This window comes from Monomorium pharaonis, chromosome 10 (assembly GCF_013373865.1).
Source record: "Monomorium pharaonis isolate MP-MQ-018 chromosome 10, ASM1337386v2, whole genome shotgun sequence".
In the NCBI taxonomy this organism is placed as follows: domain Eukaryota; kingdom Metazoa; phylum Arthropoda; class Insecta; order Hymenoptera; family Formicidae; genus Monomorium; species Monomorium pharaonis.
The window spans coordinates 7846284-7872516 of record NC_050476.1 but is presented as its reverse complement, the minus strand read 5'-3'; the positions used below and the strand labels follow the sequence as shown (position 1 = coordinate 7872516).

Below are 26233 nucleotides of genomic sequence, written 5' to 3'. Positions count from 1 at the left end.
TAGTACATTTCAAATTTTCGCGGACTGCTCCGATTGGTCGAGGCGAAGGGGCATCCACCCTCACAGGTGGTGTAAATGGTGGGAATGGCGCGAATGGCGCTGACGCGCGCTCGCAGCGTCACACAGCGTCGCGCAGCATCATTCGCGTTCAGTCGATGCGCACAATTTGTGCGGTAGTGTACGCTACGTTTCTTTTTACCGTTTTCGCCTTCTCGTATGTAACGAAGAGCCGAGAGAAGAGAACAATTTAGCAAAATCGTACGCCCCAAAGCGAATACGATACTTTACGTAAACGAAACCAAGTGATTCGAGTATCGAAGAGTAAATACCGTGAGAGTGTCGTGGAGAAAGTGAATCCGCGAGATGAGTACTCCGGTGAAAAAGGTGCCCATTCATCTGCAGGTGAGTGCGTTTTAGCTTACACCTGTGAGCGGTACGAGCCCCCTCCCGCTACGCGGCCACTAGTTTTGCACCGGAGATAAAAGCCTCGTTATTTTTATCTGCGTGAGACGGAGATGGTGGATAAGTGAGGGACATGGTGACGCGATAAATTGCGATAAGGTCATTGGATTCGATTGGTTTCCACCCTCTTTTGTCTCGAAATCTCGTCGCCGGGCTTCGTCAAGATTTTCACTCTTCTGTTTTCGCGATCGTGTAAAATTCTAATTAAACCGTCAACATGATATCATTTTTAGGAAAACATTTTCATGCCGAGACTCAATCTTTCTTCGAATTACCTATTTTTTTATACGTGCCCCGAAAGTTTTCATTATCGTAAACTGTACTGAAGAGGGAAATGTTTTTTTTCCCCTCAATAAAGCTTTTTTTTAACGATATTGATGCTGAGAATCATTGATCTTTAGCTAGCTCCATCTGTGACTTTGCATTATGATGTGACCACGATCAATCTCTGCTTACACCTAAAAATTCGACTTATTCGAATCATAATTTTTATAATAGTTAATCAACAACTTTTTGTATTTTTCGGTAACGTTTTCAGGTAGCTTAACAACAAATAATAAGGTTAATACGACCGCTGTTAATAATAAACTGATACCATATAATCATCACCGTAGAGAAATCCGCATTGATAAACCTGCTGATAAACAACGATATTTATAATTGGTAGCTCGTGTAGATCTAAACGGTATCGTGTATTTTTTTAATTAATATTGATTAATAGTTAATAAAACTCTGATGATGTAACTCATAAGATTTAATCGGCGCTGAAGATCGCGCTCTTCTCGATTACATGGGAACCTGCAATACTGCTTATCTTATTGAGGTTATCGTTTACATATGACATAATGTCCATTTAATCGAACTAGCGCGGCTGCTAAAGATTACTCAATCCATTTTTCGAATTTTACGTGTGTACGTACACACGTATTTGTATCTTGGTTAGATAAGTGATAAACTGTTGATTTTAAAATTAACCAGTCGATGAGAAGATACGTATGTTATGACACTTGACGTATATATCTACGATATAACTCTGACATACAGTTTGAGATATATTGCGTAAAATTTGCGTAAAAATAAATTCCTATCTTTTTCAACACTCTTAAAATTCTAATAGAGATAAAATTGTTTATTTTATTCACATTTGTGTATTAAATTTAAATCGTAATGTGTTTTTTGGTATCGATCAAATTTCTTAAAGTTAAAGAGTTGATTGTTATATTTGCAATGTTCCCCTTTGTAGATTCTTCTATATCATTATTGATATCGAATCGAAACCTCATAACGGCTCATGAATATCCCATGAGGCATGAAATTATCAATTATTCCTTGTTGAGCCACCAAAGAGCTGCAGCTAATTTGTACTATCGATTTTATAGCGACTTAATGTATTTTATTATTGTTTTCCTTTTCAAAATATATCTATTAAGTGCCAAGCGTGTGTACGACAATTACAAAATTATAAAAAAATTGTGACCGTCCAGATTTTATTTCAAATTATTGACACGTAAATATGATACGTTGAATTTTTAATAACTGTTACCTGTTACAACTATATAATGTTTGCAAAAAATATGTATATAGGAAAATAATTTAAAAAAGATGCGCGCATCTCGATACGAAGGATAAAGATTGCAGCGTTGATTAATTTTTCTTACGTCGCAATTTCGTAACTATAACGAGGCACCGATTCAGAAAATGTAGGGCAACATTTGCGGAAGCTATACACTGTACGCGTTTCTACTCGTGTATGCCAACGTCAACGGAAACGATCAAAAGAAGCCTCGTCATTAAGCCTATATCGATGGTCTATTGTTAGATTCAGGTCTATATTTCAATCCTTGAATAGTTATTGTGCGACATCGGGATATAAAATGTGACGCGCGTTTACAAGACAGAAACGTGACCGTTGTAACGTCTTAATTTCAATATGAAAAACGAAAGTAAGACCGTCCCATCGCAAAATTGGCGTCTTATTGATTTAGGCGCTGGCAATCCATTTCCTAAATGAAACTCTATTAGTCTTTCGATACGTCTGAACGAAGACGACACTTTCTACCAAACACAGAACATAGCAGCAACATTACGGCAATATTACAAAATTGCCGCAATGTTGCTGCAACGTTCTGGGTTTGGTGGGTTTGTATCGGTGCAAAAAATTGTTAGTTTTTAAACATAAAATCCAATCAAAATTTCAACCACACTACTAAGAAAAAGACCCAGAATATCGAATAATTAGTCTGTATACAATGTTGAAAATTTTATTTTTCAATATCGTGTCGAAAGAAGACATTTTTTACAGATTTTATATTTATACATTTATACCGAATAGATTATTTTGCGTTAATTTAATTTGGGCGGCGCTAAAAAAAATCTAAACTCCGACTTTAGCATCTTGCCTTTAATTAGTACTCGCTAGTTAACAGCAGAATTGAAAGCAGAAAGCTCTCATCCTCTTTCTCATCATTTCTGCAAACGGAACAATCGCCATACCGTTAGATTCAAACGTGTTATCCCTCAAGCGCTAACTGTATTTAACTTAACAATCGCTATGTTGTTTATTAAATCAACCACGCGTTTTCTCTCTCCCAACTTCCGTAGCGGTGGCAAAGAAATTCTGCAACCCATATTTTTATCCGACAGCGATTCTTTTTCCCTCCGTACTTACGAATTACCTCGAAGGAGAAGAAAGAGGAAGGAAAGAGTTGAATGTTTGCGCGTGATGTATATCAATATCCTCCTTGGCTATGTACGTTGCACAAGTTTTGATGGAAAAGATCTCGGCGGGGAAATAATAGTTGTTATTTGCGTCTGGAGAATTTAATACGTGGTATACGAGACGGAGAGAAAATCAAGCTGGCAACGGGGGGAAAATCGTACGGCACTGAAGTGACGCCGGGCCGGTGCTCCGCGCGCGAATCAATAGTTCGTCGACTCGACTCGTCGACCTAATGTCGGGGAAAACGGCCCGATATACTCTTTAACACACGTTTCGCGGCGTCGACCTTTCAGTGAAATCTACTCACGTCTATTCAAATCGCCAAATCCTTTGCTTAGGGTGACGATGGTTTCGCGAGAGAGAGTAAAAAAATAATAAGCCCGAGAGATATCGCACGATTTCGAGGAGATACGCGACGAGAGGAGGAAAATCCCATGACGAGAAAATGTCGTTGGCACAGAAGCAACACGTACCCTCGCTTTCCAATCGTTCGTTCGACAACCTTTTTTTATCTCCGCGATCTCGCGAGAGATCGTAATGAGAAATGAGAGTACGGGCGTAAACAAAGGCGTGGTTTAGCGACGACGCGTCGGATGACGTGATACACTCTCGCGAAAGACGTACGATCATATGGAAGACTCGTAATTAATGGGAACTGACCTGGTCTTATTCCTCGTGCTTTACACTTTATTACACATTTACAATCCATTCATACGGCACATTCGGAGAACCGGTTGTTTTTTTATTGATAATTAGCCGTTAATACGACAGCATATTCTCCGCGTTTAGCTGTTATTATTTTAACTAAAGCATTGTCTGTAAAAATTACAACAGTGGTTTGCCAAATTGTTGTAAAATCGTCAAAAGTAAAGCAAATAGTAAAATTTGTATTTGATCAATAAATAGTTAACTTTGTAAAAATTAGTTATTGTTTATGAGACTTCCTAGTAAATTTAGAAACTGCTGCGCTATTTAGTCTATAAATAACTTTTATCTCATCTTTAAGCATTTCCTAGCTCAAGGTAACGTTCTATTATTATTTTCATATGACTGAATAGCAACAACCGTGATTCCAATCGATCTAAATTGAGTATAAAATTGTACTTTATATTCTCAAATATTTTTCTGTTATTATTTAATTATTATTCCTTTTTTAAACATTAGGAATTCTAGCACTTTCTGACAAGAGATTAGAATTCCGTTACAATTATTACAATTTATATTGTTACTCTAAAAATGTAGTGCTAGCTTTGCGAAGAGAGAGAGAGAGAGAGAGAGAGAGAGAGAGAGAGAGAGAGAGAGAGAGAGTCAGTTGACGTTTGATAGATTATCGTAATATTAACTATGCTCGATCGGATTAAAAGATCGACACATATGGCTTTCGAAGCATGTCGCAGTACTATTATTCACGGCAATTTTTGTTAACTACTTATCTCGCTCTGCTTCTTCCTCTTCTATTCACATCCGCCTATTCTTGGAGTTTTAGTTATCGTGATCGGAGCAATTTTATGTAAAATCCCCCAATAATAAACTACTTCAAAGTATGTCGTCGTTTTCTTTTTCACGGCGATACGCTGTTAAATTTGACTGGATCTCTAAGTCGGTCAATCGAAATGTGTATATTGCCCCGAGATCAATTCCGTAACGTAACGTAACACGCGCAATAAAGGAAGCCAGGTGTTCACCGTTTCCGGTTCACGTTCGTGTTTACGAATAAACAGACGAAGCGTCCACGACCCGGTTCACATTTTAAACCCATACAAGTTAAATAAATACAAGCGGAATCAACCGAGCTGATGATAAAGAGTTGCAATCTTTCTAACGAATGTCAATTAAGAAAAAAAAAGTCAGCGTGAATGTGGGAAGGAAATGAATTTTATGATTAATTTCTCATTAAAGTAAGACGTAGGAACTAGGGAATCTACATTTTGCGTAGGATTCGGGCAATGCAAGTCTTGTACGCGTGAACATCTTCTCGCGCGAACATATAATAAAACTCGATCGTGGGATACGGTCCAAGGACATCTAACTCACGACGATGTCGTCTCAAAGAGATTTCTCGTAGGTTTCATGCGCAATCGTGAGTTAAGTTGTACGCACTCCACATACGGTATCTCTCATTAAGAATCGAGGCGCTATTACTTGAGGGAGAGAAAGAGAGAGAGGAAGATAATTAACAAGAAGCAGATTGCGTAATTATTCAGACGAAGATTAATTTGCGTGTGTGTACATTTGTAAAGTTATTGCATGGACAAAATAAACAATTCCAAGTGAAGAACAAGTTTTTTTTTAGAAACTAAATGTACAACATTATTTTTGTCCTATTTCATAATTTTAATCGTGAAACAAATACGTATATAACGTATTTGTATCACATTTACTATATTCAATAAGGATAAAAAGATGTAATTATAAATCGTCTTGTAAGGATAGCAAAGAGTTTGTTAACCGCACCAGTCATACGCGTCTTTATAGTTTATGAATTTGTAACTATTTCATAATTTTCTTGCATACAAGACATTAAATGCATCAAGCAATATCTGATTATGCAGTGCTTAGAGTTATTTGACCGTGTATCTCGTCGCACTTAATGTTTGCTGAATTAATCTTCATTAAAGGAATTTTTAATTAATCTTCCTAGTCCTGATTAGATGAAAAAGATATCTCTTGTTTCTTATAAAGATAAAAGGTAAAAGATATCCTGATACATTTTTTTTTTTCAAAGCTTTTAATTATGAATTTTCACGAGCTAATGAGCCCCCTGCGTGTGTATTTGAACAATCAACATTACATTACCTTCAATTAAATTAAATGAGCGGTGTAAATTAAATGCGAGTAGCAGTTTCTTGAAAATCCTTCCCATTCCTTCCGATTCCTCGTTGATAAAGGAGCGACATATAAATAATGCAGCGAAATAACAGAGATTTTGCCGGAAGTCCGATCTATCTCCGTTCTCGCGCCTAGTACCGAAAGTCTAAAAGCGGAATTCGATTCTCATATTTCGTAGAAGACCTTGAGAGATGGAAAAGAGGAACGAAAGAGAGAGAGAGAGAGAGAGAGAGAGAGAGAGAGAGAGAGAGAGAGAGAGAGAGAGAGAGAGAGAGAGAGAGAGAGAGAGAGAGAGAGAGAGAGGCACGTTCTGACACGCCAAATTGCCGTTCGCGATCTAATCACTAGGAGATATTTGCGATAAGTGATTTTCGCTTACAACCGTCGATTCGTGCGAATTCGAGACGTATATACAGAAAGTGTCGGAGACTATTGATTTTAACCAGGGTCTCTGGTCTGGCTTGACGCAACCCGCATTTTGCGCCGTATTAGTCACGTTTTTACACGGCGAATTGCTTTATATAAGTATTACATAATTTTATATATAATATTATAATACACTAATAAACAGTATGCAATATACTTTTATAATTAAAATTACTTATTTTTTTATGACAAGGTCTCTATGTTTGAATCTTTGTAAATGAAAATATAAAAAATTTTATAAAAAATTTAGCTGTTTGGAATTAGTTTCTTTAAAGGTTGTCAATTTTATGGTTTATTAATTAAAAAATTGTATAGTATAATATTTTTATTGGATAATATTAGATGGAAAGGATGTAAAAATTTTTGAGAGCTTTTAATTAAGAAAGATAGGGAGAGATTAAAAACGAAAAACAAATATTAATGTTAATCAACTTGCGAGTGTTAAGATAAGTGTTGGAGACTGATGTTTTATTTTAAGAGTTAATGGGATTTTATCATTCTTGAGGCACTCCCGCGAAGATTTCACTTAAGAAAAAAATCACACGATGCTATATACGTGTCGTATCTTAAGAGCGTGCTCACCGAAAATATCGCGCGTTGATTTCTAACATATGAAACACATATGTTTTCGACCGCTACTGTACTTTGAAGATGACAAGGCCTCCGCCCATGTAAAATACATCTACCGGTGGCCTCTCGGTCTCACATACTATTCGAAGGTCGAACACCCGCGCTGCTTCCCATAAAGCTTTCTCCGTGTACCCACGCTATCTTCTAGTTTACATTTACATATTAACTCGAGATGCATTCGTTGTTGCATCGATTCCGTCGAACTTGTTCAATCGATGTAACGAATCGTCCTGCATCTGTCGAACTATATTAGTATCGAATTATTTGAGAAAGTTATTGGATATGCAACTTGTAGCAAATAATGCATTCGTTTATTTATATGATACACTGAAGAAAAATATTAGATTTAAATAAATATTTTTTTGAAATGGCACCAAGCACAAATTTTATAAAAACATAAATAATATTTATTTCAGAGATAATTTCTATAATTTAGAAAATGTATAATACATTTTCTAAATGATATTATTTATTTTTTACAAAATTTCTGCTTGGTACCCTTTCAAAAGATGTTTATTTAAATCTAGTATATTTTTTTCAGTGTTACTTCAAAAATTATGTAAGATATATAAGAATCTTTAGTAAAGTGATAATTTATATAATCTGTTTATATATTGAGTTGCTTTCTGACGCGAAACAATATGGAATCGATCAGGATCGATGACATAAAAGCATCGAAGCACAGTTAAGTTAATATTCGCTCAACGTCGAGGGGGTCTCGTAGAGTTCGTCCGGAAGAACTCGTTGTCAACGCGACTGGCCTCCTATAGGGCGTGGAGAGGTCTAGACTAGCTGACGTGGGTAGCGACAACTGGGAATTTTTTCCCCCTGACGCCCTCGTCACCCTTCCTCAGGGGCTGGGACTTTATAATCTCTCTGCACACATAAAGGCGAAAAGCACGAAATGACGAAAGCCCTTTAAAGGGATGCCCATGCACCGATGCACAGCTTGCGATGCGTATACGCAATGCTGGCTCTCTCTTTATTCGCAGTTTGTTCCTCCAAGAAGATAAAGATCGTGCGATGTTACGTCAATGATAAAACAAAGGATGTAACTAGAAATTGCGTTACATTATACTTTTTCTCCTTTTTCTTTATATTCTCCTTGATTGTCGAAATCATTGACATTGAATGATGGTTAAGTCTTTTAATAATCAGTTTCTATATTATGAATATATAATTTATACGTGGGAAATAAAATACTTGCAAATTTATCAATTTGTAATTACACTTCTAATATATTTATTTTTGGTGTTTTACGATGGTGTATTAATAAACATTATGATAATTAAATTTTTTGTACGTCAATTCATTTGCAGCAAAAATAAATAAAAATAGATTTTTTGTATTTTCTTACGAAAAACAGAGAATAACTGTTTTTTCATTAGATCCTATCACGTATACGTGCTCTAAATCCGTATCGCGTACATTGGCGGAAGTGCGTGAATCGTCGCGTACATCGCTGATTGATAATACCGTAGTATATAGCGATGCGCACGTAAGTTAATTGCGTATGCCGGATGTTGGAGTCCGTGCACATTGCGTGCACTACCAAGTTGCCTTATACCAAGGACAATATTCGGGATAAATAAAATGGTCGATAGTGAAAAAGGCTGAATCTTTTAAATCGTTCCGCGCTTATTAGATTCTCGTTAAATTAACGCAAATATTATTTGATTTTAGAGTTCGCAGAACAGATTGTTAATTAAGAATGGCAAGGTCGTTAATGACGATGGGATAATCGACAGCGATGTCTACATTGAGGATGGGATTATCAGGTATGTAAATGCAAAATGTGTTTTGATCTCACGATACATAATATTATATATTATATAGAATATGATTTATATATTCCGTGTTTATATATATATATATGATGCATCGTTTGCGAAAGCCTCTATTAGACTTAGAGCAAGTTGTAAAATGCGGATCCGCGCATTGTTTTGTTTCTCAAAGATAGCGATAGGTAGTAGTATCACGTTATATTCAACTCACGTGTTTAATCATCGCTTTACATAAACGGAACGCAATACATTCGTTGTTGCGGTAATTTTATCACTTATTTAGAATTGAATAAGGCGACAAATAATATGTTTATTGCTCACTGTGATTTATTAAACTAGCGTAATTAATTATTAAATTAGATAATCAATAGAAACTGTTTTAAGTATCAAATTGAGATTGAGTTGACTAAGGTAAAGGTTATTATAGACATTTTCATTTCTGTTCTGCAGGCAAATGGGACGCAATCTCATTATTCCTGGCGGTACAAGAACCATTGATGCTCGTGGAAGATACGTAATGCCCGGTGGAATTGATCCGCACACGCATTTCGAGTTTGAATTTATGGATACCAAGACAGTAGATGACTTTTATCAGGGCACGAAAGCTGCTGTCGCTGGCGGTACCACGATGATCATTGATTTCGCGATACCGCGCAAAGACGAAAGCCTTGTGGAAGCTTACGAGAGATACAGGCATATGGCGGATCAAAAAGTCTGCTGCGATTATGCGTTGCACGTCGCTGTCACATCTTGGAGTCCGAAGGTAAATTTATTATATTTCACAGTTCTATTCTTTTCTTACAAACACATATAATAGAGATACATAGTAATCCTATCAAAATTTATTAAAACACAAATATCTGTTTCTAATTTGATTAGTTTTTTAGCTATCGCTTTTTATTGCTTTCTAATTATTATGAGATAAGTTTTATCTGATTAACGTGTTGCAATTTCTTACTTCTCCTACATGACACATGTGTCAATCAAACGATTATTATAAGTGCAATGTAATACTTGCGTCAAATCATTGTATCACGTGCATTCTTCATTCCATCTTTTTAATTATTCAGAACAAAATAATTACGATGTTTGACACGAAATTTAAGAAAAAAAGTTATTTAGATTTGACTTTTTTTCCTCTGTTGATTATATTCAAAGTTGACACGTTATAACGCATATGTTAAATTTACGTGTTGAGAGGCTAGATTATATTAAGTCTGCACGTTAATTGGCGCAATGACAATTTACGTTATTCTGGTGCAATATAAATTATGATACACAAAATTAATGTATAAAATTAATCCAATTCTTTTATTTTGATCAGGAATCGTAATTTGATTTAAAAGTTTTAAACAAATTCATTAAAATGTCAACCTGATATAGTAATCCACTAAGGTCAATATATTGAATTAATTAAAATCAATGTCTTGTTTTAATTAAAATTTAGCTATTTGTTTTCTCGACTACAAATTATATTCTTATTGACCGAATAACGATGCGGATAGATAATTATTCCATTAAATTTCATCCTTAGCTTGATCCTTAACATTTAAATCCATTACATTCACAAATTCAAAGACTTCAAATGTAAAAAGAATACTATAACAAACTCGTTCTGTATATTGGAAACTGTTGTGTAGAGCTTGTAACTGAATTGTAACTACATATTGCCGATCACGCGGAATATCGAGTGGAGAAAACCACATGTGTTGCCTGAAGGCATGATGAAAGAGAGCGGTTTGCCATCGAGCTACTTTATTTGCTGTTATCCATCGTACAATTGAAAGGTAGCCGCGTTTATTATTTATTGATATTTATTATTTCATCTGTCTACAGGTCAAAGAGGATATGGCGACGTTAGTGAAGAATCACGGCGTTAATAGCTTCAAAATGTTTATGGTGTACTCATTTATGCTCAGAGATCCAGAGCTGATTGAGACTTTCAAGGCGTGCAAAGAATTAGGCGCCATTGCTATGGTGCATGCGGAGAACGGTGATCTTGTTGCAGAGGTATATATAGAATTATGACAATAATAATGTATACGTTAACCTGAGATCAATTTCATGATGCTTCTGATTATTAATCTTCGCTGACATTCTCTGGAGATTATAAAATTTTGTTTTAATATAGTTATATTATTTTAGTTTTAATATAGTATATTCCATACTTTTGTAAATAAAAGATATTTTTAATTCTCTATTTATAATTTATAATTTAATCCTCTTGTTTGTCGTATATTTTTACTGAAAGATTTAAAAAATACACACATATGTACATGCGCATGTATTCGACATATGAGAGTGTAGAATGTAAAATAAATAATAAATTTATATTTCTACACAAGTACAAAATATAAAAATAGCTTCTATATGTTCGTGCCGAAAAAGTGTGTTTCATGAAAGAGTTTATGAGAAACTTCAAGTGTGGAGTAGATGTTTTATTGAGCTTTAAAAATAATTATTAAATTATTTATGAAATGGAAATTTAAACATGGAATTATTTATGAAATGGACATTTAAGTATGGAATTATTTATGACTATGAAAGTGTTTAATTGTTGTTAATTGTCATTAGTCTCAAACATTTCCATTATAGTTGTTTAAATAAACTGTTATTGTGTCAGCAGAAAATTCATCAGAAATAGTAACTTTTAAACTTATACTTTTCGAATACCGTAATGTCCACGAACAAAGAAACATGAAACGAAAGCTAAGTCATAAAACTGCTATGTGACTTGAAAGATACATTAGTTAACATAAGATCAAGACATTCAAGTTGTTTAGAACAAGATTTTAATGCAAAATACATTATACGAGCTCTCTCCTATTTCTTCTATTGTCGTAAACTTGTTTCAGAATACGAAAACATTATTAGCCGCAGGAGTAACCGGCCCGGAAGGTCATGAGATGTCACGCCCCGAAGAGGTCGAAGCGGAGGCTGTGAATAGAGTGTGTGTTATCGCCAATCAGGTAAGCGGAATGCTTCACAATGACGTCGTTGTTAAAACAATGATATCTCTTAGTAAATCTTATATATTCATGCTTTGTTATCAGTTTCGATGTATATGTTAATTCGGCCCGAGCACGCAAAACTTTTATATATCATCATTTTTGAAGTTATGTGTCGTGCATCCATATGTACTTGGCACGTAGCGGTATTTAGTTCACGAACGATCATAAATTTCAGTAGGCTAGAAACTAGGACGCTGTTGTGGTATGTGCTCAATGTCCGAAATTCTCAAGTCGTGCCGAAATTGAGAAATACCTGTGTAACGCGGTAAAATGCGATAATGGCTAAAATGTCTATTCAATCTATTTTATTTTATTTTTTCTCTTTAATCTCATTTTTTATATGTGTATTATTTTTCTTTCTTTCTTCCTTGTATCTTCTGAAATTTTTTTTTTTTTTTTTTAATTTTATATTCTTAATTTTTTGTCTCTCTCTTTATACACCTTCGAAAAGGTATATATTGCCTCATGCGCTGTCTTACACTCCCCACACACATACACACACACAAAATTAAACGCGCCAGTCTAAATATTGTTGCATTTACCGTCATATCTAGTGTCAAAATTCTGCATGCTTAGGTCAATTGCCCGCTATACATAGTGCATGTGATGAGCCGTAGTGCCGCTGAGCAAGTGGAGAACGCGCGTAAGCGCGGCGTTTGCGTCTTTGGTGAAACTTTGGCAGCTGCAATCGGTACGGACGGTACCAACTACTTACACAAATGCTGGAGACATGCCGCCGGTCATGTTCTAAGTCCACCACTCAGACCAGATCCAGAGACGCCACAAGTACTCGTGAACTCGTTAGCTAAGTAAGTCAAAGCCAGCGATAAATTTAGGACGACTTTGACATCGAAGCAGGCTAGAATATGAATTTATGAAACTATTTCTATGCGGAGTCATAGATACTTAATACGCAAGACAAATCGTCAGCAAGTCGGATATGTAGGTAGATTACGAGCTAAAGCTAGGTGGAACCAGTACAAACTGCTGGTTGCGAATGGCGCATTTAAACATAGATCCGATTGCAGACATTCTCTTGCCAAGTATGGCATCTTGTCCATAAAAATGTCGGAAGACACTTTCGCTTGAGATTGATGCAATAGTATCACGTATCAACGTATTTTCTACTTAAATGGGAATAACACGAATTTCCTAAATAAGCATGTATCGAAGAAAAAGCTAAGTTTATAAAGGATACTGAAAAATGTTGAATAGAGAAACTCGATGTTTTTCTGCAATTATACCATTAATTACCTCTGTACTATAGATCGAATTATATTTCTCAAATAACGTATCGTAGCGTGTATATTCGACCCAGAGTATCGATTATACCTATAGTCTTGTACATCATTGGTTTCGCACCCTCTATACACTTTCCATTCGGCTGATTAGCGAAAATAGGTTACAATTGCAACAATAGTAATTTAAGTTTCTGTCCAATTAGACGCGTGACGTATGCGCAAATTACACAATTATGTCGTCTACAATTTTATCTATCGTACACTGAAATTTATATTTAACAATCCCATCAAAATCCCATTCGCATGCATATTGAAAGTAGCTGTCGTTATCTTCGTTTTTCTCCTTGCTCTCTTATTTTTATTTGATTGCTTGTTACGTATACACGCTTACTTTTATTAATCGCGCATTATACATGTGAAAATATTTATTTCGAAGTTGATATATTTCACTAGAAGCTTTTCTCAAATGTTAGATAAATCGAGCACGGCTGAAAGAGATTTACGGTTTTTTTATTTGTAAATTGGATATACCTATGTGTATTTAATATCAATATTTTGTCTAACAAACATATATTTAAAATTAAATGTAGATACAATTTTGCATACATATATTGTAATTAATTCCTTCAATATAAATATTTTTTGTATAAAAGGTAACATTTTTTAGCAATAATTATAAAATTGTAGCATTTTAACATTTTTATTGAATTTCACTATAAACTCTTTTCAATTGCAAGTTGCTTTTTCAGTGTGTAGAATAATAGAGAAAGAACATAGAAGAGAATTAAATAAAAGGATGAAAATATATCGCGTTTAGGTGAATAGTCCGTTGTACGTAACAGCGATTTCAAGCAAGTCGGCTGCCGATGTCGTGTCGGCGAAGCGATCGGACGGTATCATCGTTTTCGGAGAAACTTTGGCGAGCACCATCGGTATCGATGGTAGCGAGCAATACGGCAAAAACGTGGAGAGAGCAAGGCGTTTTATTACTAGTCCGCCGTTGCGGCCTGACCCAACAACACCTGCCTATCTAACCGAACACCTGGCCCAGTAAGTAGAATCCCCGGTGTTATCTTATAATGGCTAAGGTGTTCCCTTTTTGCATCATTTAATTAAATTATTTTTGTATTAAAAGCTATAGAAATTTTAATATTTTGTTAAGAAATATTTATTTCCAATTAAACGGAAAAATTGGAAATGAAAAAAAATATCCAATAGTTTTGATATACACGTCTCATATATTGTTATATATCATTTTTCTTTCTGATTTAAACTGCATTGTTATTGTATCATGTATTTCACTTTAATGTTCATGATAAATAATATAATAATAAAGTAATACAAATAACGTAAACGTAACTCTGGATCTAGATATCAATAACTGCGATGTTGCCTACATGATGCGGCGTATTAATGTTGATTTATTGAATAGAAGAAAAACTGCTATTAATGACTATTATTAAATTACTACTGTTAAAGCTCAATTATTTGATGTTTGCTCTTCTTTAATTTTGTATATTATTAATTTCGATTATACTTTAGCCTCCTCGATGTCAAGGTAACTAAATTTGATTTGATTTTTCTTCCGAATTTTCTTTCGATCTTCAGGTAAGCACTATGATTTATTTTCAGAGATAATCTTCAAGTTATCGGCAGTGACAATTGCACGTTCAATTCTGAGCAGAAAGCTTTGGGCAAAGATGATTTTTCCAAAATTCCCAACGGCGTGAATGGGGTGGAAGATAGGATGGCAGTGCTCTGGGAAAAGGGTGTGCACGCTGGCATAATGGATCCCACGCGATTCGTTGCGGTCACTAGCACAAATGCCGCCAAAATCTTCAACCTGTATCCTCGAAAGGGCGTTATAGCCGTCGGCTCGGACGCTGACATTGTCGTTTGGGATCCCAACAGGAAACGCACCATTTCCGCCCAGACCCACGTCCAGGCCGTTGACTTCAACATCTTCGAAGCAAGTTGATTAAATCATCCGTTTTTTTACGAGAAATAATAGCCGTGGTACTATGCGTTATGCATGTATTACATGTAGATTATTTTTGTTGCAAAATATTATTGAGCTTTACATTACTCTCAGCATGTTGTATAAATTCTTTTAAAAAAGAAAGAATGATTAAAATATTGTTCATTAGAATAATTAAAATATTTTAGGCTGTGATTGTAGTTTAATTATTTAATTAACACTTGATTATTAATACAGGGTATGGAAGTAACTGGCGTACCTGAATATGTGATTGTCAATGGACGCGTATGCGTAGACGAGTGTGAACTTAAAGCTGTTCATGGCTTTGGAAAATATATAGACGCAGATCCATTCGGATCCTATGTGTATGACATGATAAATGACAAAGAAAAGGTACAGTATCGATCCTTTTTTCTTTCCACTTCTCTTTTCGCTACTCTACAAATGTATTATTTTTAAATAATATTGAAGTAATTATTTGTATTTAATTTGTGTTAATTTAAAACTTGATTGAAAATAAAATTAATTAAATTTTATTATAAGTTTAACATTATGTAACTATGTAGAGACCACGTGGAGTTGCACGAACCGAAGCGGAAGCAAAGAGATTTGCAGAGGAAGACGCCGCAATTGCGAAGGCTAGAGAAGAAGCAAGAGCAGCAGCTGCGACTGCGGCTGCGGCACGAGCCAATCAGAACGGTTCGATTTACGATGGTCCAAAAATTAAATTGCCAACTACCACTTGTATACCTACCTTACCGGAATCAGCCGTGGTGACACCATCCACGAAGGGCCCAAGACTCGAAGGACAAAGAAATCTACAAGATTCTACTTTCTCTATCAGCGGTGAGTCTTGCTATAAATTATTTTTTTAATTTTTAGACATACGTAGCATACATCTTCTGATGGTCTCATACTAATAAGAAATAGTTTTAAATTGTCTAGGCTTATATCGTGCGCAAGTCAATCGTGAGAAATACATTTATTTTATTTATTTCATTCTTCATATTGTGGGAATATAAGCGTATTTTTCTTACAGAGGATGTTGAAGAAGCACGAAGGGCATGCATTCGCGTAAATAATCCCCCGGGCGGGCGCAGTGCGGGAGGCTTTTGGTAATTTTTACAAAAAGAAAGAGCATCAAGCTTTATATATATAAGAGTCATTTAATGCGAGAGTTGAATGGGATTTCACTTCTTTTCCTCCTTCCTTTATCATATTCCTTTTACGTCACAAGACATCTTTTTTTCGTTTCGTACACATCTTTTTTTTATTTCGAAGAATATCAACCTTGCTTTCAGATTTGTTATTCATTAAATATTACACCAAGTTTTCACATTATATTCCTATCGATTAAGGTCTGTTCCATCGAAGGAGGATACGAAAGCAACTGGCCAATAGGTTGTACATTCATATATTCATATTAATTGTTCAACTTTCGCTTCATTATCACTTCAATGCATTGCTGCATTGTATCAATGGTGCTTGAATAATTAATTTTGGTCTATTTGCCGATTTATACATTTAACAATTATTTTCTTTGATTTTTTGACAATTTTTTAATGTTATGTTAATAGATTTTTTCGTTATCTTTATTTCGTGATTTATTTATTGTTGCACACAAAAGCATACGTATGTTACGATTTGTGTTACGTCAGTAGATGTAGATTACAACAAGATATTTAACGCCGTATTTAACGCCTGAGCGAAATACTATATTGATCGAGGTGTCTTTGAAACAAAGATTTTAATAATTTATTTAAAAAATTAATTACTTTACGATTACACACATATGCATATATTGTATATATATTGTATTATTAAAATTTTCACGCAATCGACAATTATCATAATCATAATGAATTAAATGTGAATATCACAAAATCAAACTTAAAAAAATCATTTATTTTTGTCATATCTGTTGTGAACTTTGATGAGATAAAATAATTTATTTCTTTTTTTATATTACATTACAATTTTTAATTCCAAAGGCAAACTTATAATGATAATCGGGATAAAATATCTTATCCTGTGAATAAAATGAAATGTAATATTAATTACGATTATTCATAAGATAATTGCTTGTTTTATTACTCAAGATAAGAATTTATTGAGAAACAGTTGCATTTCAAAGAAATATAGAAAGATGTACCATTTTAAGTTATGATACACCTGTATTGAATTATATGATAAAAAGTTTATTATGTTTATTTACCAGACGTGAAGTGTTACGCAATATATATGTATACATATACATACATACATACATATGTATATATTGTTTTCAATATTAAAGACTTCATCAATACAATTATCATTAAAAGTTAGACGAAATAGTTTGAATATTGTTAAGAAACATGTATTTATTTCTATTCCATTATTTCTATTATTTACACTTATTTTATTTATTTTCGCAACAAATTATAAACAGTGCTTTGCATCACGAGGTAAAAAAATATTTCAGTAAATTTTCAGTAAATACATTTAATTAAATCGTTGAATGTATATGTATATAAAAAATGGCATTTTGTTAAAGTTAATTTAAAAATTACTGTTATATATGTGTATTTATATAACTAATATCGCATAAATTTATTTGTATTTGTCGGAGGTTTACTAAAAATGTTGAGATTGAACAATGTTGTAGTCTAAATAGATTGCGCAATCAATTAATATTCATCATTCATTATCCATTACAATTAACATAAATGTGCTATAAATTGTCAACACATAAACCAAAGGAACCTATTATTCGTGTCATATTAATGATCGTGTTTTGAAATTTCTACTTGCTGTAAGATTCTAGAGGTAATACAGCTCTCAAAGAAAAATAATTTTAGGTCAAATAATGATTTATATTTTGATAAACAATGAAAATATCAAAATAATCAGTGGATTAAGAATTTCTGTTTAGCATGTAAATATATGTAATGTCCTATCGGCAGAAGCTTACGGCAACGTTTCGATCCTCCGCTTTCATAACGTCCGCACGAGCGCACGATATAAAAAACGCACAAATTTCTGTTAGCTCATATGTCATCACTATAAGATTATTACTATAAGAACAAAATAAGAAATTATGTAAGTGCACAGTCGCTAATTGTAAGAATTTTTTTTTAATTTAGAAGACACATTCACATAATCATACGTTCTCATAAAACACACATGTCACTAATCATTTCACGTGATCCAAATTGTCCAACATTCCGATCAGTAGAAATCTACATAACGTGAAATTAGGTATCAATTTTATACCTAAATATTAAACATTTTCTATGTCAGTTTAACTCTTTCTTGTCTTATCCATCATATCGTTCCACTTCTTAAATACTTATATATATAAAAATATCAATATTATTACTGAATTTTCTTTAATACATAATAATGGTAAGGGATGATAATGAATTGTAATCACGTAATTGTCATCGTCACGTAATAAGTATTAATTGTGTAGTCATTCATGTGTAAAAGAACCATGTTTATTCTTACGACTACAGCTTGTGCGAGTCAAAGTATGAAAGACCAAAGTAACGTTAAAAATCAAAAATTTTCTAATAGATTTTCTATCGAAATTCTGCATCTCTAGGCATCTTTATACTAAATAATCAGATGTTACCTACGTTTATTTGAATTAGTAACAAGTATATTCGTATAACTTATGTAACTTTTCTAGAAATTGCATATCAACAAAATATTTTTTATGCAATTTTCCTTTTTTATTTCATTTATTGAAATTACATTGTCAATTTTATGAAATTGTTTAAAATTTTTTTAGAAAGCCTGAAAATACTTTAGAAAGAATTACATGTTTAAAAAAATTTATTCAATAAAACTTTTATTCAAAACATTATAAGCACAGTGAAGATAGCAATTTATAGACAATTATTGATTTATAAAGTATCTTATATAGCACAAAAATAATTTAACGCGTTGTTATCAATTAAACTTTATAGTTATACTTTCCGTATAATGCTGTTAATATTTTATATTAGTGTCAAAGATTCTTTATGTTATCACTGTTAGATACTACAGTGACATTTATTTATTTAAATAATACGTATAAAAGAGTGCTTTTAAAGACAAATAATATATTGTAATTGTCAATGTGTTCACGTTATGTGACCTCGTGTCGAATATTCGGAAAGGACGTATAATGCATCGACATAAATGACACATCTAAAGTATCCTATTTATATCTGTTATGATGTATGTGATCGCTTTAAATAAATATAATATAAGTAACAATCCATGATTTTTCTTGATATCAGTGTGGATTGGCCTTAGATAGGTTACTACAAATTTTATATACAATTATTTATACATTTTATATGGTAATATAAAAAAGACAAAACCGCGGGTATGTAAAAGATAAATTGTTATTTTGTTTGTTTAATTAATGAACAATTTAATTAACAATTTGTTTTGAGGATAAATTAATGATACTTATCACATTCTATACTTATATCATATCTACTACGATTACATATTTATTTAATTGTTACCTTCTAATATTAGTACTGAATTTGATAGTATATTTCTTTCGTAAAACTTAAATTTAGAGTTTATGGGTGTGAGCACACACTTCTCAAATTTATTCGTTTCAAATTAAATTCAATTGTGTTCGAACATCGTACTAAAAAATAAGTGATATTTTTCTCTATCTCTTGCTATGGACAAGTTCGTAATTAAAATAGAATGGATAATATAGCTCACAAAAAAGACCATCATAGCTAATTTATTGTAAAGCGCATGTTTGCAAGCTTGCTAAAAATCTTTGATACACAATATTGCTTTAACTTCTATTTAATAAATAATTATCACATTATAATCTTATGATATTTTTTCGATAACATTTTACGGGATACCTCTTTATGTAAAAATTATGAAAAAATATGCATTATTATATTTTATTTTCTATTTATCTAAATTTTCAGTTGCAATAAGTATGTATGGTTTCAATATTTGCGTCATTTCTACAGTATTTGCGTTCACATTATGATTCACTTTTTAATTTCTTCATCCTTATCGTTTAACTTCTCTGCTCTTTGACGCGCTTTTTCTAAAATTTGTTTGAGCTCTGACGATCGGGCAGTTTTGTACTAAAAGAAAATTAGAAAAATTTAAACATTCCAAAAGCTTCATTAAAATGCTTTCACACACTTACCTCACATTCGTTTTTTGCTAAAGTTAATTGCCCATTCAACCTGCTTCCTTCGGACAGTCCACACAATTGTTCCAGTCGCCGTCGTGATAAATCGAACAATTCCGTACCGTTCATATTTTCTAACTGTTTGCAAATTCTGCAAATAAAATATATTTGTATATCGAATGATGCATAGATCATAAATTCCATTACTCTCATCAGGTTTATATGCATTATATATACTTTTGCGAAAATCCTTTGGCTGCCAACCAAGTTTGAACTTCCCGAGGAGTTGAGTGTTGATTCAACCAAATTTCCTGCATGTTGGTAGAAAAATTCACTTTCTCCTCTCGAAATATCCTCAGGACAAACTTAAGCTCTTTTTGAACTTCTTCTTGATTGGAAATGCCTTTTTTTGTTGAAATAACATATGTCACAAATATATTGATGATAATTGCTAATTATGAAATATAACTATAATATATTTTCCTTTAAGTATATTTAATTGTATGATCCATTCTATTACAAGTAAAATTAAAAAAAAAATCGGGTTTTGAAAAACAGGTGAAATTAACCAGATAAAAACGATAATAGCTAAAGTTAGTACTCACCACTGGAAAATTTATTACTTTTGGAAGTTTCCGCTTTATTAAATGTAAAAGTTGACGGCGCAGATTTTTGAGTTTGAAGCATTGGGATAGATCCCATTGGCGGTGGCAGTGGTGGAGGCGTTGGGGGTATCGTCGATGAATCTAATAGCGGTGCAAGTGATGCTGGTTGTAATGGAGGTAATATTGGTGCTGATTTCAATACAGAGAGTGTTGGTGCTGATTTCGAAGTGGGTAATGTTTGTACTGATTCCGATTCACGTAAGATTGGCGTCAATTTTATTGTAGATGGCTTTGATGGTAGCGTTAGTGCAGACGATAGAGCTTGCCTGTCAGGTATTACATCTAGTATTACGTCGCGAGGTGGCGAGTGTACTTCGACAACGCTTTGTTGCGTATTAAGCTTTCTGTTCGACTGAGAGTTACTTTCGATGGAAGAAGTGCTAGATCTACTGCTATTACTGCCATTACGAGTTCTGTTGTGTGCACTAATATCGTCTGTGAAACAATTTTACAAAATTAATTGATATATAATTATGCTTGCGAGATATGAAAAATTATTACTTACGAATTATTTAATTTGTTTACAAATATATAAATCATAATGCATGCTGATACAAAAGAGCCTATTAAAATACATAGAAAGGCTAATAACTTACCCCAAAGCTTTTACACAAATTACATAATCTTAGGTGTACTGGACGAAACACTAAGCATATATAACTTAAGCACCATATAATAGTATCTTAGATTTCTACAGTTTGAAATTTTTACTAAATCATGATAAATCACTAATTGGTCATATATGTTTGTTACACAAATTGTGTATTTCGATCACTACACTAAATAAAGTAAAAATGGATAAAATATAACAAAATAATACTATAATTACATCTTGTTGCGATTCGCAGGAGACAAGAGGAATGATGGGAACGACGATGACTCCTCGCACAAGTACAACGTTTATTAATAATAAGTGATGTACACATAAAAAAAAATTACAATATAATAAAATACTGACGGATCGCATTCCCGGCCCGTACACACACACATAAATGTTTAATATTTTGATCGCGATTTAAAAAGATGGAAGACAGCGCGGTCTTTTACTTTTTTTACTTTTATACAGTCTAAATTCTGAAAAACATACGTCACGTTTTTAAATTGCCATGTTGTAAAGAGCGTCGATACGATTACGATATAACATCACAAGCTAACAATAAATAAAGAAATATGTATAGAATGTATCTGTAACAGAGAAAGAATAATATAAGCTTGTACTGCTTGTCCACATTTATAATAATATATTGCTCATTGACTTATTGATCGACTAGTTATTACCTCGTTTAAGTCAACATTTTGAGATTTAAATATATGATAAATAACGCAATTCGCAAAAAATTTGATAACATCAATTCTATGTTTCACGTTTGTACCTTTTCTCTTTTTTTCGACAGAAAAAAATTACAGAGAAATGATTCAAAAAAAGTTAAATGTGTTAGAACGAAATTGATGTAAATCATATTGGAGACCGATTATAGGAGATTTCGCTAATTTTTCATATTTCTGAATTTCTTATTTTTTTTAATTTATCATATATGTATATCTTTCTTCTGTCTTTTTTCTTACTATTCCCTCTTATAGTTTTCTCGTATTTCCTTCGGTCGTTCGTACAAGCTTATTTACATTGATACGTACAAAATGCATGCGACAATGACACGTACAAGCAAAAACGGCAAAAGGATCTGCTACGTCAATAAAAGTTATTGATAAAATCGAGAGAAGCATGTAAAAACTTATTGTGGTACCAGAAAATACATTTTCCACCTTTCTCTTCCATGCAAACTCTATCAGACGATTCTTATCAAAAGCTATTATCGAAATCGTAGAATTTATTCTCGCAATAAAGCCCCGTTTAAGGACAAAGACAAACACAATTTCAACGGAAATATATGTATATGTAATGCAAATATTATATCGTCCCCACTAAAACCCAAATTTAACCGTTTACATGTTACTTATATCATTTATAAGCATGATATTTATATCATTTCATCCTCCGTATATAATTGCATTGCTTTAATAATATAAGTACTTTTTAATTGAAGAAAATATTTGATCTTAGCGAATTAACGCCCAAAAGTAATATTTCCACGTTAAAATAACATGTATATACTATGTATATCGATTTTTTTCCTTTCGTTATGAACTATATAGCTAAATTTGGTTAGTTGATAAATACAAAAGATAACATGTATGTGAGGAAACAATGGATTATCAGAAATGTAACATTAAAAACTAGTTGGTAACTCTCAACCACATTAAATGCTGGACGATTATTGACATTGATTCACTTAATTAAATGCGTTGCGAGATTCGTGATTTAATTAAATGGTCTTGTATGTGGTTGATAGTCACTGCTACTCAATAGCTAATAGGTCTCATTATTAAACGGCTTATCAATTTCACAGTAAACGTAAACCGAAAATTTTAATTTTTATACAAAGTGCTTAACAATCGTCAAATATGTATTGGGAAGTAATTCCACTCGATATCTTTGCTATATCGTCATTGCACGCTTTTATTTCTGATTATCATTCATCACAATGTCTCTATCTGTGATAGCGATACATTTGTGATAATGATATAGGAATATCAACAAAATAATGAATCTAATATTAGCGTTTTCGACCGGCCTGGGTTAATCGCTCCGGGAGCGATTAATGACGTCATAAGACCAATCACAGCCATTCTTCTGAAGAAGGAAATAACTGTGATTAGCCAGTTCTAGAGGAAAAGAAACCGAAACGGGTTAACCCAGTACCGGTCGAAAACGCCATGTGTGTTCGAGAGTAAATATTATTATAAATAAATTTATATATCATATGGAATAAATTATTACTTGAAATATTTAGAATCCTTTTTCATTTTTGTTAATTCTTTTAACAATGACTGTACAATTTGTCGCAACATTGCATCCTGCCAAACAGAGATAGGCAATGGCCATATAACGCAAGAATACGAGAGCTAGATATATTTATATGTAAAAAAAGCAAAGTTTACCGGTGTCACTCTACGAATGATATATATATATATGTATATCAAAACATTAATTTGCTAAGAACTTAGAATACCACGCCCCGTTGCAATCATATGAATGGCTCACACAGTCTACATTCACATATGTACACGTTCAAAAGAAAATCATCAGATATTACAATATTCCTTTACGAATATACTAATTGAATATACTAATTGAAAAGGTAATCAGGCGATGATCTAACGGTTAATTATGCTACAGTTCGTTTACAATCTAATATAATGCGCGTTTTCTTACCTCTTACGTATAACTTTGTTAGATTTAGTAATATATCAACTTTAATGTCGCGATTATGCCAATCAAGATAACGTCTATCGATCTTGGAAGACATTCGTTATTGTAAAAAAAAATCGACCCTTATTTAAGAAGCGATGAAAGCTAAAATTTATAGCTTAACATTTTCCTAATTCAGAAATTAATCAAATTCGAGTAAGAACAGAAGGCTTATAATCGCACACTAAACAAATAACTTTAAAAGTACCGAAATTCACCTTTTTTCCCAAGTCTTTCCTTTCTCACCCAATCAGCAGGTGCTGGCGGTGGAATCGCATGTGTTCGATGAGTGGCTTCCGGGCCTGGACTAGTGCTGGTTCTCTCAATCTCCGAATCCTGTAACACCCAATCAATTTTATTACAAATAGAAATAAAATTTATTAATAATTAATAATCAATCTTAATATACATAATTCTGAATTATACGATACATTAAGGAGTGAATAAATCCTGCCTTTTGTAAAACACACCGCAGTATGTTCCAATATGAGTTTGTACACTTCGATTTCAATACAAATTTAATACATTAAGGTTCCTATAATTCGTTATTGCAGATGTGTTATATTTATATTGTTATATATTATACATTGTTTTTTTATATTATTATATTTTATTAATATATATCAAACCAACATGTTATAATTATATTCCTGCTTTTGCATAAAACTATCTATAAATATATGTGCATGCATATATTTACATTTCTCTTGCCTATTATTTATTGCCTATAATTATTTATTGACAATAAGCTATCTAAAAGTATGTTCATCACTTAATGAATCTCACCTCATAATTATAGCCGTGTCCCTGCCTCGAATATCTGCTGGTATATAGAGGATTATTAAAGACGTCATTGTCAGCAGCATGAGTAGCAGGATTGTGCGGCGTAACGATGGTATGCGGTACGTGAGCGACCTGCCCTCGAGAGTTCCTTGCTTTCCACCATTTCCTACTATCGTCAAGAACTTCCAAATATTCGCCTCTGACCACTGTGAGCTCCTTGTCGTTGTTCGCGGTACGTGGATAAGTGACTTGTACGATCTTAGCATGGCGTGCTACCAATTCATCCAACCAAGCCTCCTGTGCTCTCTCTATTCCGGTAACCGCTCTGGGAGCTCTCTCAATCGAATCCACAGAAATGTCACTATGCGCCCTGGTCTGATCCACTCTCTCTTCGCGGCCATACAATTCCGAACTAGGGCCATAATTTCTATCGAAGTATTCGTTACCGCCACGCTCCTCTCGGCTCTCGTACTCCAGATAATCGCTACTGTAATGTGATTCATCCACGTCGCGATGATTGTAATAAGGATCGTTTTGTTGTTCTGGTAACTCGTCCCTCTTTTGTTTATCCGCGTTCAACAAGGACGCCAAATGATCATGATCCCTGTCCTCGGGGATGGGATACTCTGGCGTCCAGCCGTCCATAAACATCGGATGATACGGAGGCACATGTACTTTCCATTGGTCGCGTGGTATCAACCACGCATCGCCCAGTGAGTGCCATAGTTCGGTCTCCTTGCTAGTGACACAGTTTATCAGCAAATTGATCGCTTCTCGCGTGAGGAGCGGCGATATTACTTTACTAGGTAAATTCGGATCAGAATTAGTATCGTGAGAGGCGTCCACGATAAGCGCAAGCGGCGTAAAGAGAAAATGTACGAGTTCCGGAGCGTTAGGATCGTGGATATGCGCTTTGAGTTTGGCCAGGAGGTTGAATGAAAGCTTAAACTTTTGAAAGATATCAATGAACTCCACTTCGGGCGGCGGCTTTGCTCTCATCGTTAACATACCATCACCAAGGTTTCTCTTCTTTGATTTCCGGTTACGTCGTCGGCGCTCTAGCTCCCGAGACGCGGCAGCTGCGTGCTGCAGACGCGCAATAAATTTCTCGATGTCGTCGAAGCAGTGATTCAGAATCGTTACGTCGCGCTCGTACTTTTCCGACGATGTCGACGATACCTCATCGTTGTTCTCCTCACGGGACATATCCGTCTGCCCGTCGGCTATGTTAAATTCACACACACGT

At 33.8% G+C, this 26233-nt stretch overlaps 2 protein-coding genes across 5 annotated transcripts in view; one reads left to right on the top strand and one right to left on the bottom strand.

The window, feature by feature from the left end:
* Positions 1-132: 132 nt before the first annotated feature.
* LOC105837908 (dihydropyrimidinase) lies at positions 133-23722 on the top strand. Of its 4 annotated transcripts, none has more exons than XM_012683084.3 (11): positions 133-402; positions 8750-8844; positions 9301-9613; positions 10687-10860; positions 11706-11819; positions 12438-12670; positions 14735-15071; positions 15318-15473; positions 15647-15926; positions 16120-16195; positions 21743-23722. In XM_012683084.3, exons 1-11 carry the CDS (start codon positions 364-366, stop codon positions 21756-21758), a joined length of 1833 nt encoding a protein of 610 aa, XP_012538538.2. In that variant the 5' UTR covers positions 133-363; the 3' UTR covers positions 21759-23722. The 4 variants fall into 4 exon arrangements, with proteins under 4 accessions (XP_012538538.2, XP_036148726.1, XP_028049647.2 ...); XM_012683085.3 differs by lacking the exon at positions 12438-12670 and adding an exon at positions 13920-14152 and having other exon boundaries at positions 134-402; XM_036292833.1 differs by lacking the exons at positions 12438-12670; positions 16120-16195 and adding an exon at positions 13920-14152.
* LOC105837907 (epidermal growth factor receptor kinase substrate 8) overlaps positions 19800-26233 on the bottom strand; it is a 22219-nt gene continuing 15785 nt past the window's right edge. Inside the window, exons 5-10 of the mRNA XM_012683083.3 lie at positions 24991-26210; positions 24423-24540; positions 20835-21329; positions 20467-20632; positions 20245-20380; positions 19800-20179 (exon numbers count right to left, since the gene is read on the bottom strand). Coding sequence (XP_012538537.2) covers positions 20081-20179; positions 20245-20380; positions 20467-20632; positions 20835-21329; positions 24423-24540; positions 24991-26210 — 2234 coding nt within the window. The 3' untranslated portion in view covers positions 19800-20080. The remainder of the gene's footprint in view (positions 20180-20244; positions 20381-20466; positions 20633-20834; positions 21330-24422; positions 24541-24990; positions 26211-26233) is intronic.